At 34.8% G+C, this 15,176-nt stretch overlaps 1 protein-coding gene across 1 annotated transcript in view; it reads right to left on the reverse strand.

Moving 5' to 3' along the window:
* Positions 1–901: 901 nt before the first annotated feature.
* Positions 902–15,176, reverse strand: part of LOC144357007 (G protein-coupled receptor 83-like) — a 48,471-nt gene continuing 34,196 nt past the window's right edge. Inside the window, exons 3-4 of the mRNA XM_085493764.1 lie at positions 1,899–2,114; positions 902–979 (exon numbers count right to left, since the gene is read on the reverse strand). Coding sequence (XP_085349890.1) covers positions 902–979; positions 1,899–2,114 — 294 coding nt within the window. The remainder of the gene's footprint in view (positions 980–1,898; positions 2,115–15,176) is intronic.

Below are 15,176 nucleotides of genomic sequence, written 5' to 3' on the forward strand. Positions count from 1 at the left end.
TATCGTAAAAAATGAAATGAAATGAAAATAGAAATGAAATGAAATGAAAATAGAAATGAAATGAAATGAAATGAAGATTTGTTCTGGTCGTGAGATAAAGCATGTTTCGGTGATGCGATTATTGATGGTTAGTAGTCAAGGTAACCCACTCTATAAACAATACACACAATCACATGAATGACTGATCTGAGTCATCTCATTCAAAAAAGTTAAACAAAGACAATTTGTTTCCGTATGCATGCATGGCGCTGTAGATGTTGACTACAGAGGACAGTTCAAGTACGAGAATGTCATTTATGAAAGGTGAATCAATTCATTATTATTTAGGCACATGAGTTGAATATCCCTGCCCTATTAGCGATGAACAACGCTGAGAAAAATACATTATTAATAGTGATTTGATATTGAAATTTACTACAATCAGGTAGTATGTTGCCTTTCTTGGTAAAAAGAGCATTATATCCGAAATAAAAAACAGTTGTCATGTGCAATACAGATTGCAATATATGAATCGCTGCCTTGTTCAGCCATACGTGCCTCCTCACATTTGCTCGTCGTTAAATATCATACTAAACATAACTCAAGAGCGGTTACCAAGCAAACAAACAACAGCCATGTCGCACGGTCACAGTCCATGGTATAATGCATGCAGGCCAATAATGCTAATTGCAATTCGATGCTACCTGAGAAAAGGGATCACCATACTACATTGACGCGTCACACGAATATGTGGACGCCATCAACCACAATACGTTCGTTGATCTGTCCATAAAAAAACTCAGTTGTAAATTCTCGCGTGTTTTTTACCGTCGCATATATGTGAAGCGCTATTTATAATTCTACTTTTACTTCAAGATGTCAACGAGCCGATGGTTTGTTTTACTAAACTAAATTACCCCCGTTAAACTGACAATATAATGATGGCCCCAAAAATAGACATGGCATGAGAGTAAGTAGTGTCTGTGAACGGTAATAATTTCTGCAAACACACAAACACATATAACAGAATATCAAATTAATGACTTACAATATCAGATACATTAAACACGTGAAGTTTTATGAACACCACTACACTCATTTGAAAAATATAAAACTGCATCTCCATTATGATATATCCCCCATATATCAGTGTGGTATATACCATGTACCCTATAATAATAGATCATTCATCAAACAATACAGCGCTAATAACACTAGTGTTTATCTTCTCTACGTTAGAACCCAGTTAAATGTACGTAAATCACTGGCATGCTTGCCCTAACACAACAAAAGACAATTACCAAACAACTACACTTCAAAAATCTAGCATTATGAACTATAATAATATAACGACGTCATTTAAACAATATAGTCAAAAAAACTAATAATGATAAAATTCAACTCAGAAATGTTTGTATTTGTTAGTGCATATTTGTTCAGTAAATATATTGTACGTGCCGTTACCAATACACCATACCTAGTTAGTGATGCGAGCATAGTAAGTAATATACAAAAACAGATAAGTGTTCTTAGAATGTCATAATATACGCTTTGTGCTGCTGAATTTTTGACATCTCATGATATATTTATATTTATAAAACACAATTTTCAGATTCTGTTATAGGATTGGTCAATACGTGGTTACATTTGATTATTTAGAATTACGATATCACCCGTGCATGATGCAGCAGACTATTAGTATTCCCAAAGTGACGCTACTGTGTGAACAATCAAAATACTTTTAGTTCTCAGTTAACAAATGATAAATAGAGGACATCTCATGAGTCTTTCCTACAATTAATATCTGATATAGAAAACGCATGTAAACATTTCTCGTTAGTTCTTTTCACAGGTTATAAGAGCAACCTTACTTCTAACACAATAATAATCACTAATTACCCGGAAAGACTTGTACTTACCCGGAAAGACTTGCTTAAAAAGGTGTAAATGAATGGATTAATGAAGCTGTGTGACACTGCCAGCCAGTGGAAGGCCAGAAAGAGCCTGACTACCGTGTACCCATATCCACCAATGCTGAGAATAGATGGAACGAAGACAACGATCAACCGCAGGCAATGTAATGGAGTCCAACATATGAAAAATGCCAATATCACTACAAATACCATCTTGAGAACCTATAAGAAAGAAAAACCATGTATGTAGTATACAAATATTGAAGGCATTTTGTAAATGAGGGCTCGCTATTTGTGGGCAATAAAGTACGCCCCGCTGCATAGTTTTGAGATATGCACCGCATTTCATTACATGTACTGTGTTGTTAACATGATATCGCTACATGCACTGCGTGTTAACATGATATCGTTACATGTACTGTGTAGTCAACATGGCATCGTTACATGTACTGTGTTGTTAACATGATATCGCTACATGCACTGCGTGTTAACATGATATCGTTACATGTAATGTGTAGTCACCATGGCATCGTTACATGTACTGTGTTGTTAACATGATATCGCTACATGTACTGTGTAGTCAATATGGCATCGTTACATGCACTGTGTTGTTTACATGACATCGTTACATGTACTGTGTTGTTAACATGCCATCGTTACATGTACTGTGTTGTTAACATGGTATCGTTACATGCACTGTGTTGTTTACATGACATCGTTACATGTACTGTGTTGTTAACATGCCATCGTTACATGTACTGTGTTGTTAACATGGTATCGTTACATGTTCTGTGTTGTTAACATTACATCGTTACATGTACTGTGTGTTAACATGATATCGCTACATGTACTGTGTTGTTTACATGACATCGTTACATGTACTGTGTTGTTTACATGACATCGTTACATGTTCTGTGTTGTTAACATTACATCGTTACATGTACTGTGTGTTAACATGATATCGCTACATGTACTGTGTAGTCAACATGGCATTGTTACATGTACTGTGTTGTTTACATGACATCGTTACATGTACTGTGTTGTTAACATGCCATTGTTACATGTACTGTGTTGTTAACATGACATCGTTACATGTTCTGTGTTGTTAACATGACATCGTTACATGTGCTGTACTGTTAACATGGTATCGTTACATGTACTGTGTTGTTAACATTACATCGTTACACGTACTGTGTTGTTAATATGACATCATTACATGTACTGTGTTGTTAACATGGTATCGTTACATTTACTGCATAGTCAACATGGTATCGTTACATGTTCTGTGCTGTTAACATTACATCGTTACACGTAGTGTGTTGTTAATAGGACATAATTACATGTACTGTGTTGTTAACATGCCATCGTTACATGTACTGTGTTGTTAACATGGTATCGTTACATGTACTGTCTTGTTAACATGGTATCGTTACATGTACTGTGTTGTTAACATGATATTGGTACATGCACTGTGTTGTTAACATTACATTATTACATGTACTGCGTTGTTAACATGACATCGTTACATGTACTGTTTTGTTAACATGACATTGCTACATGTACTGTGTTGTTAATATGACATCGTTACATGTACTGTGTTGTTAACATGACATCGCTACATGTACTGTGTTGTTAACATGGTATCGTTACATGTACTGTGTTGTTAACATGACATCGCTACATGTACTGTGTTGTTAACATGGTATCGTTACATGTACTGTTTTGTTAACATGACATTGTTACATGTACTGTGTTGTTAATAGTCGTTAACAGAATTACATTGTTAAACGGGACATCTTTACTTTCACTGTATTGTGAATATCGTTACGTGCACTGCGTTGTAAGTCAGCCAATTGAAGTCACACACCTTTACACACATTCTTATTGTGATTTATTGAGCAATATGAAAACGTATTAAATAGCATTAACTCTGTTTTCTCCAGTGTATGATGAATCATTTAATGTTTCCCATGATACAGCTGTCGAAACGTAATAATATCATTTACGCCTATTTACTGTGATTAGTAGTCGATGGCAATTTTAAACGGATTATGTGCGTAACCTATTCGCCAAGAATATCATTCACTCCATGCTACCAAAACTATTCTTATCAGAGTAATATGAATTGTGTAAACTAAACATATGAGCAAAGACCAGAAAGTGCTTTAAATGTAATGAAAGATGATATAAAAATGTAATCGACTGTCAGCTTACGGCGTTATAGTAACTATCGCACAATACCACTCAATAGCCCCACGGCGCTACGTACATTTGGTACATAGACCATCACTATATCATGTTTTGTGTAAATATTCGAATAATATAATTTCGTGCATGTTTAATTTTGTTATATTTCTATAATTCGTTCCTAAACACACCCATACGAGGCAATACGATTCAAGGACGATTTTTTTGGAGTTCGTAGTGTGTCTAGTAACAATACAGGGAATGATAAGTTCAAATAAATCATATTTACAATCTCCAAATGTTGGCAATTCCTATCTAAATAACCCCATGTTTTTCTGTTGGTTGCATTTTGTCAGACACCAATTCCAACAAATACGGAACTCGAGATTCACAGATAGTTTCCAATAATAAGTCAACATAAGGTATTGGTGCAAATGTATGGCCGAATTTCACATAACAATCACCTACTTTCGAAAACTCGGCCAAAAATGGCATTGGAGAAATTTTAAATACAAAATTAATGTCAGTGAATACAATATATTAAAAGAAAGGAGCCCCATGGGAAATCCATAATATTGAAAAATTGCCGATTCTGAACTTTAAATCTAATTTATTTAGACTAATTTATTAGGATTTCTCGTTTAAATCTCATTTATTAGGATTACTGGATTAGGAAAACGCATTAATAGAAAGAATAATGCTTTATTTTGTCAAGGTTTTTTAAAATAATCTTACTGATATTTGTAGGGTATTTTTGGGAGTTGAATGTATTTACATACATTAACATTATTGCAACTACAAAGTCAAACGTAATGTGAAAGTGAACAATATTATCCCAACTCATTTCTAGTCTAAACATGTAAGTGCTGACACACTATAAAATATGACTGGTTATGAAAATCAGTTATAAAAGATCTATACAACTGCAAACAAATATTTTTACTATATCTGGCAATAAAATAATTTATATGTAATTGACACTCAATGATAATTGAATCCCACTGCTTATGCATGCATTTATGCAAAACGACAAACTGTGTCAATATTTTGTGTTGAATTTATTTTGACTGATCACTAAAGCCTTCGACGTGCCAGCTCAAAACACGCATACAAGAATGAAGTTGACGGAAAAGACGCTATTTTAAGATACACAATCCATTATACGACAATGCGGGTCGTATGGACGCGCCACGAATCTAACAATAACATCAACAATGACGTCAGTCGTCCGGAAACATATGTACACCATCCGCTCCATTGTGACGACCGACTATGATGACGTTCGCTTATTGATGACCATGCGAAGTTAGGATTGAATGACCATGAACCGTAAATAAGTTCGCTAAGTGAGTATTATTTACTGAGATGTGTCATGTAATTGGCTGTTACTAAGCACAAATAAATCGTATTTAAAATCGTCATATCTATGCTGAGTTCATCATATTTATCATATTAATTCGAACCGTCAGTCATAATCGTGAAAAAGAACTCCATTACACATCCATGGGTTCTATGAAACATGAAGTAAGTCGTATTGCAATATAGTGTCAAATCGGTGAGCGAAATATATTTGGACCACAGTGTATACATGTAGAGAAAATAAAATATATGTCAAGCATTGGGGGGGGGGGGGTCACATATATTGTTTATGTACGTGTGTGCGGAAAACCAACCTTTGGTGAATGTCATTGTCCGGGAGAGCAAATTCCTCAGTTCAAAATCATGATAAAATATCATTGGCATATAACACATTATATCAACACAGCAACAATACATGACCTATTTGATTCCTGAAAATGTCAAAAAATACCCCTTTATTATTTAAGTAACAAACGGGGACCCATGCCCATTTTGAAACATTTGAAACACATCTGAAGTCCCAGTGCAGTATGAGGCTGCAATGTATATTGCCTTTAATGAAATTTAACCTGTTTGTAAAGACCACAGCTAACATCGTTAATAAAATCCGAGAATCAAAGATCAGTTTGCTGCCTGCAGGGTTGTTTTCAGATTCAGCTATTTCACCGATCTCGAATGATCATAAATGAGCTCGCATTAGCCCATAATTTGATACACATTCAAGTAGTCCGCTATTTTCTTACTCCCAAAATTACGATATACAAAAAAGTATGAGCCGAAAACCCCTGGCGATATTGGAGCCACTCATCATTAAACCCCTATGGTAAATGTTTCCTTTCGTGTACATATTGTGAAAAATCATATGTAGTTAAGAAGTGTACTTGTTCGGAAGTATTGGGAAACTTTGACGAATACTATTCATTCATTATGTAATATTGTTTTAAAATGAATGTTTATGGAAATAGTTCAAACAATGTTTTTAAACATTAATTGAAAAGAGGGAAAGCTCTAAAATAACGCGCTATTACGAAGCATTTATTGGTAGTTTAAATCTTCCATTAAACGATGCGTAACTTTGTTTGATTGTTGGCCATAATACGGTTCCATACAATCATAAATTTACGGAAGAAACATTGATTATTTGATTGATTAATGTTCAAATGAAACAATTACTACTCTATGTTTACGTCTTTGTTGACGTTTATACTTTGTAAACTGTGTAGAAATGAATGATTTATTCTGTATTATCTTAGTTAGTCTATAGTATACTAGTAGTCAGGATGTATTTGATTAAGTCTGTAAACGACTGATTTGTGGCGACGTATGTTATCAGTTTAGACATAGTATAATGAGGTTATTGAGAGGATAACTCAGAGTATGCACGAAGACAGTACAGCTGGAGTATGCGCGGCGTACTGTCTGAGTCTGAAAATACCCCGTAAAATACCGCAGAATTACGGCACGTAATAATATAGACAAATCGTAGATATATAGAGGACATCGCATGAAAGACCATACAATAACGTATTACGAGTGTAGTCATTTACATTTGTCCCGAGACACGAGTTTAATCTCAGACTAGTAATACAATTACTAGTCTGAGGTTTAATGTAGCTGATATCCTAAAAAGATCACACATGTATTCCTGCTTATCCCATAGATCTGTTTTGCAGACTGTAAAGGCTGAAACTTAACCAAGTGATCTAAATATGTGACCGAGCATGTTCATGAACACCGATATAGAAAGTACCACAGCACTGAAACAACTCTTCTGAAAATCCATAATGACATTTGTTCTTTCATCGACTCTGGTAACTACATATTACTCTGTCTCCTGGATCTATCAGCTGCATTTGACACCATCGATCATAATATTCTGCTCAACAGACTGTCCAATCTTGGTGTTACTGATATGGCTCTCCAGTGGTTTGAATCATATCTTCAACATTGATGTCAATCAGTTTCAGTTTCAAGTGTCACTAGTGAGCCATCTCAGCTTCACTTTGGGGTACCACAAGGCTCTGTACTTGGCCCTATTCTGTTCACCATCTATATTTCTCCCTTGGGTAAACTCATTCGTCAACACAACTTAGACTTTCACCAGTATTCTGATGACAACCAGCTCTATCTCGCTTTCACTCGCAAGGACTCCATCTCGGCTGTAGCCTCAATTGAGGCTTGTGCGCTTGATATTAAACACTGGATGACGCAAAGCAAGCTCCAACTCAACGACTCTAAGACTGAAGTACAGTAACTGCTCATTCGCTCAAAGTTTACCAAGTTGCCTCATCCAATTAAAAAAATCACCATTTGTACCAGTTCATTTGCACCAGTCACATCTGCTCGTAACATGGGAGTTACTTTTGACAATACTCATATGTTCAACATTCACATCAAGATTACTTGCAGATCCATCTACAACCATCTTTGTCGCATCAGTCGCATAAGGAAATATCTCAGTAATGACACCTGCCAGACATTAATTCATGCTGTTTCTATCTGCTAAGCTTGATTAGGGGAATTCATTATTATTTGGACTGCCGGACAATGGCATCAATCTTCTTCAACATGCTCAAAACACTGCTGCAAGAATCATCACCCGCACTAGAAAATATGATCACATATCTCCAGTTCTACAGAAGTTACATTGGCTACCTGTTCGTTATAGGATTGACTACAAACTTATGCTGTTGGCATTCAAAGCTCTGAATGGACTTGCTCCAAACTACATTTTTGATCTACTTCATGTGTACACACCCAGTCGCTGTCTTCGTTCTTCCAATAAGAAGCTTCTCCGTAGCACCAACTACAGACAGAAAACATATGGTGGACGTGCCTTCTCATATGCTGCTCCAAAACTCTGGAATGACCTTCCACTTGATTTTCGTGAAGTTACTGATGTCAATATATTTAAGAAGAGACTTAAGACCTACTTGTTCAGCAAAGCCTACAGTGTGGAATAACTCTACAGATTTGTAGTGTTCGCTTTCAGCGCCTTTGAACAAAACTTAGTTTTGGATACCGGCGCTATATAAGTTTTTTTAGATAGATGGATAGATTGCCGCTGTGAAGATTATTATGAGTTCATTATAATACTTAACGACGTGAGCCGATATAAGATATCACAATATCTCATATTACACCAGTTTCACATTGTTCTTGTTTTGTATAAATTACTTCCCTTAACCTCGAACTAAAAATTGTTCTAATGATAAATATTAACATTAATATTAAACATAATAATTACATTTTACGCCCAAATTTGCAAGTTTTTTTTGGAACTTAAAAACTCGAGCTTCGTTTTGACCATTTCATTTCATTTGTCTTTATTGACGAAATGTTAAACACGAAAAGCGTGATATCGATTATATGCAGTTTGCACATGTTTGCTGAGGAAAATAAGCTTGAAATTGAGAAACACCAAAACAATCAGATCATTTTTTAATGCATTACCAAAAAATGTAAATCAGAGGCAATGCCCATGGGAACACTAACAAATAATTAAACAAACAAACTTTTCCATTGCATCTTTTGATAATCAGATAAAATAAATGTAATTATCTTAAAATAGAGACATTAAAAAGACATATATTTTTTCTAGAAATTAAATTATTCAAAATTATAACCCACTAGGAAAAAATGAATAATATTATATCCTAGAATATTTGTTTGTGTACTACTGTTCTACCACTAATTATGATATACGGTGGAATTGTGTTGTTCCTTTACCAATGTTTCACTATGAAATGGTGTTTTCAATCGGTATGCAATATCCCTATACACACAGTATGTAACTTCAATAGACATGTTTAGCAACTATTATAAACCATTTTTTTTCAGTTTTCCTTAAAACTGACTGCTACTTACTTGTTGACATGAAATCATCTGTACCCGAATATAATAATTATGTTGAACATACATGCAAAATATAGTAATGTGATTACATTTGTAATACATAACATAAAACATAAATGTTCAGCTCGGCTTCTCAGTCTCTTACCAAAGTACAATGCACTCTTAGAACTTTCCCTAGATGGCATGGTAGTACATTGTAACATTTTTGGTGATCAAACTGCGAATTTAAACGTTGAATTTGTTTAAAACACGTCCATATGCAAATTAAAGGCTTACATAATTACTAAATGTTAAATTATTTCGTATAGATCTCTACAACTCTAAAACAGGTAAATGTTGTGAACAAAAACAGTGTATTTGAGCAAGTGTGTTATTTGGTCTTGGTAAATACGGTAAATTAGAAGAGCAGGCGTATGCGTGCAAAATACTTAAAGGGGGTATATCAACTTATCAACATTGTTGCAACTGGCGAAATGGCGTTTTTAATGACCACTGCTGGTTATTCGCAATATACCATGGCTATGGCGTTCAATATTCAGGCCCAAACAATGAATACAAAATCAAATTGAAAATATTATATTATTTATTAGGTTATAGGAACAGATTAAAATGTAATGGAAATTCAAATCCAGAATAACGTAAACGACGTTAGTTAATTGACTTTCGGTAACATTCGGTAATTGGGTATACTATGCAGTGCCCCCCCCCCCCCACGATAAACAGTATTACGACTACGAAAGTTTCAAATTGTCATGGTTCCAGGGCCGTTTTATGTTATTATACATTTAAATATTAGTCACATTACACCGTATAGCGCTGACGGGCGTCCGGCATATAAAAACATTTTCCACTCCGTTCGTGTCCGTTCGCATGCGTTTATTTTCCGTTGCCTATGCGCCCCTGCCGCCCTACTCCTGCCATGTTCGTTCCATCCGATGGAAGATTTTAAACGTATTTTACTGGACAACGTTGTCTGTTAGATGTAATGAGGCAATGCGCTGGTATGCGTTTTGTTCGTTACTCGTGCGGGTTTTTTTCTGCACTTGTCGCATACATTCCTATCCATTGGACCTGATACATGGCTGCAACGATCGGCCACCACGTGATCGGATGAAATGTTTTGTTTGCCTTGCGCTTAGGTTTTATACGGTACAAGTCAGTTACCGGTACGCCGATGTCCGTTAATTGAATGTTGTTTGACATATATATGTACGTTGATTATAGAGTCATTGTGCATTTTGTTCGTTTTAAGCGCTCCATACACTGACCACCGTGTCGAGAGCACCGAGCATCAGCCGAGGGTGGTTTCGCCACCGTATAACGTTTTATTTTATATGTTGGGCGTCCGTTAACGCTATAAGGTGTAGTGTGACTGCTACATTATCCATGACGCTACGTCGTTGTTTGAATTTCTTTTCCTTATTTCAGGCGTATTACTAAGGTAGACCTGCCTTGTGTTCCTAAACTGAATACTAGTAAACTGGCTTAAATATGTAACTGAATGGAGATCAGATAAGTTTGTATAAAGGAAAAGTATATGTCAGGTTTCAAGGCGAGTTAGTTGAAATATACTTTAACTGTTTTTATTTCGTGATGTTCACAGCATCGGGCACTTCAACATCCCCTGGTATAGTGATACAACCCAAGTAAAGACCCTGGGAGAATTGGTAATTCACACACACTATTTTGTGACGTACTTTACCTGCGGGTAGATTATAAAGAACAGTACGTCTGATCGACACGCACACAGGTATTTGGTATTGGATATAAGAGTTCACGAAGACACACAACATATTTAGGGCAGACAATCAATGTATTTATTTACAATTTAATTCAATGCAATTAAAATACAATCATATATAGGAATACAATTTGTATTAGTTTAATGAAACCGTGTCGAGCTACAAAAACTAAAAATCAATGAAACCTGAACCTAATGTCAACCCACGTATGTATTTTAATTTACTTTAATAGTAATTTATCCGTTATACAATTTCACTCGCGATTCCTCGATCGTTTTAAAAACTATCAGTTTCTTTCGCCAATATACTAATTTTCCCCAGGTGGTTTTATATCCGGTGGCTATACCCTACTTTGCAACCTTCAATTGAATTAGATCAATATATTGCTGGTTCAAAGTTGTTTTGAAGTAATAAACAACCCTGAGTTCTAATCGTTTCTATAATTATAACGCAACTAGACAGCACAAACGCAGTCGTTTCCTACATACCCGCAAACTATTTTTACCAATGTTTTCGAAAATAGTTTAACATGTAAACCATACGTCTATGAGAGTAAGGAATAAATCATAAATTCGATGACCCTTAAACGATATTAAAACCGCTCGAAGTAAAATACAGAAACAATTTTTTTTGGGGGGGGGGGGCTAGATTCGTGTTCGAATACGAGGGTACTTTACTTCTTAAAAGCTAACGCCTGAGCTATAGACATATCTATATGTTTCGGAGAAACTCCCATACAAATCATTTATCGCACAATGCGTGAATGAAGTGCAAGCCTTGACCTTTTATAGAAATTTGAGTTTTTGGCAATTTAGAATTATAAGTGAACCTAACACTCAAGGGCTTTTTAATGGTCAACTTATAGACATTCATGTTCTAACTCGAAGAATTAAGTAGCTCCAAATTCATTGTCTGTCACACTTTGAACAGTTTAAGTCTAATTTAAACAAGTATTACTTACTGGATTAAAAATATAAGAGCGAATAACGGTTTAAACAACTTAAACAATGGTGTCTAATTATTCACTAGTTAGATTATAAACAATGCGGAAGCGAATTTGTGCGATTCATGTTACTGTTTTGCTTATAAAATAGCATTTTTCGTCATAAATAATGGAAAATAAAATAGACTGAACGCTTGTTATAATAATGCATACATCGTTCTAAAGAGTATTTGGAACTTTTCAAACAAAACGGAAAATAGTATATTCTGTTCAGTTGCAAACAGACAGGTCTGCTGATACTGTTTTAATAGAGTTAAGTTTCATTAATTTTTATTTATTAAATAATTATTGTCGACTCTGCTATTCAGTGACTGGGTGGATGTTACTCCTTTTTGTTAACGTGAGTTTGTGTCCTGGCTAATATGCCGGGAAACAGCAAACAAAGCAATTCCACTTGGTATGCAAAATGTCTGCACTTACAGTAATGCGTTAACGATCACGTTCCAACTGATGACTGAATGACGATTTCGAATACCGTCCCTTCTTTCAGAGTAAAGTGGAAATAAATGCAACTTTCGCCGAGCAACACATGGTTTGTCAGGTTTCTTAATCTGTAATTCACAGCTTGATTTATTGACTGGTTTCCTATGGATATGTGTATTGAATATAACATGTCGTAATTCCGAATGATTGTATTATTGTCAAGTCAAAAATTATGACTTGTTTGAAGCCCTTATGAATAGCGGAAAGTACATGCAGCTTTGTAAAATAAGAAGCAATGACAGATCTATTAATCAAAATTCGATAGTTGTATAGGGAATCAACACAATACAATGGAAATACAACATTACCTGGGGCAAAAAACACGTACACACATAAATAGGACAATGTGTACAGAAATACAGAAATTAATCTGCTATACACGAGCGGAAATTATCAGTCTCAGAGCATTCACAAAAATGGATGTACATAAGAATGATATCAGGTGTTTACAGAAGAGTGAACCATCCATATATCAAACTGAGTAATCTATTCCTGAAGGGACCTTTTACATAACACAAATACGGTTCTGTGAATAAACTTTAATATAAATAAGTATTCTCATCCAATTAATGATCAGACTAAATTATTTTTATTGGAAACTCACTTTAAAATTAGTAAAAACATATTAATATGGGTATATACGAGGGTCGTACGGTATATATCCAACATAAAAAGAATATCCCACGAGTGATCCCCGCAATATCACATTTATTATATACGAGACATTTTTCAACAAAAACATTACTAAACAAGTTTAATAAATTCCATATTCTAGGGTCACAAATTTGATATTCTGTTTATTCCATGTGTATATGTGTATATAATTTTACGCAGTGACCGTAAACTGTGAGGGCGTATTCAAGACATAGTAGCGCTTTCTGGATCAATTAAATAAAATGTCGCCGTTAACCGAATACCGTTAGTTTACCCAATTCAGAAAAATATTCATGAGCCATCACTATACTTCAGGGTGCATAAATAGTAATTTTGAAGGCAATTCAAACCGTGCTCATTTCATAATCCGTGAAAAATCTCCACTAGATATGGATAAAACATTTTTGCGCGTGAAGCAATTGAAGTTAGGAGAATTTGAAATGACGCTGAGTTTTAGTAAACATGTGTAAATACCAATTGTACTATGTGTAAATACTAGTTATTTTCGTTAATATAATTCTCGAATTATTAGTAATTCGAAAATATTGCGTAAAACCACCAACATCATAAAATGATCAGGAATTATGTCAAAGTTCAATTTGCTTGCATGGACCAATCACATTGCCAGGATTACATTATACATATTACACTACTTAATTAAACTGGGCTCCAAAAATATATAGGATAAATAAATTCATTCAACGTGAAAGTTGATACTGACATCAACTTTTATAACAAGAGTGCATAAGATAAAATGACAATTGTTGATGAATACAATACGAACACTGTATACAAGCTAACTAGTTGTGAATACCGAGTAGCTACTTCTATATAGATATTATAAGTGATTACTGTCGCGGTTCTCTCTATTATGTATTCACGCGTCGGTCTTAATTGACAATTCATTCGCCATAACTTAAGAATTGTGATTCATATGAATAATTTTACCTTGAGCAATTAGCACTATACAACACAATCGTACCAATGTTCTAGACATGCATATCTTCAGAAGATTTTATAAAACATAACAAATATGCTTGATGTTTGGAAATAGTTATCGTACTTATTGCAGACCGTTGTTTCCCCCCAACGCGAATGTTTGTTAATCGTCGCTACACCCCGAAGACATAGTCACCAGCGGGCTGGATGTGCGCATGCAAACACTTCCTGACGGCTATGCGCATGGCGTGTGTATAACACCTATAAATGATCTTATTCGTTTGCACAGGAAATAATGAGTATGGTTGTTATTGTTCGTATCTGTTTTACTTATTGAGTGTCTAGATTCCTAATGAAGCTATTTTTTGCTTTATATATGAATGCATTATTTAAAGAAAAAAAACGTATAAATTATTTCGTAAAACAAAAATAAAACGAACATACAAGATATAACATACGCTGAATCCATATGAATACAATGGAAATTGCAGTTTGAAGATGTTTCTTATCTTTGATTAATATATTTTTTTTTCATTTTCTAATTAAGGGTTCTTCTTATCTTGCCGCTCTTGTAATTTTATTGACAATACTACAGTTCAGCTGTTATGATGTCAATGCTCCGCATAACTGATTGATAGTTGAAATAAAAATGATATCATCATTCCACTTGGTCACGTCAAATAATCAAAATTTAAATTAGTTTTGTTGAATTATTTTTTCTGCAATACTACTGTTTGATCTGCACATTCACTCTTCCATCATCGAAAGTTAGAATACCGTTTCTAGTTTGACATTTTCCTGTTATCTCTACACAGTTTTCTTTTTTATACAGATTTCGCACAGTGTTTTTAACTTGTCGATTGATATAATAAGACGAGCTGCTTTCGCTCTTTAATCAAAGACACGCACATTAAGCAGCGAAAGTATATTCTCTGAGTGTTTACTATGCACATTGTCTGAGTTCTGATATGAGCTGCTGTCACACTACCTGCCAAAATGCTGTTTGAAATGCGACTACACATATAATACATAAACACACTGCCATGGCAACCACCGATGAAG

The sequence above is a fragment of the Saccoglossus kowalevskii genome, chromosome 19 (genome assembly GCF_978046115.1).
Source record: "Saccoglossus kowalevskii chromosome 19, keSacKowa6.1, whole genome shotgun sequence".
NCBI classification, from domain to species: Eukaryota; Metazoa; Hemichordata; class Enteropneusta; family Harrimaniidae; genus Saccoglossus; species Saccoglossus kowalevskii.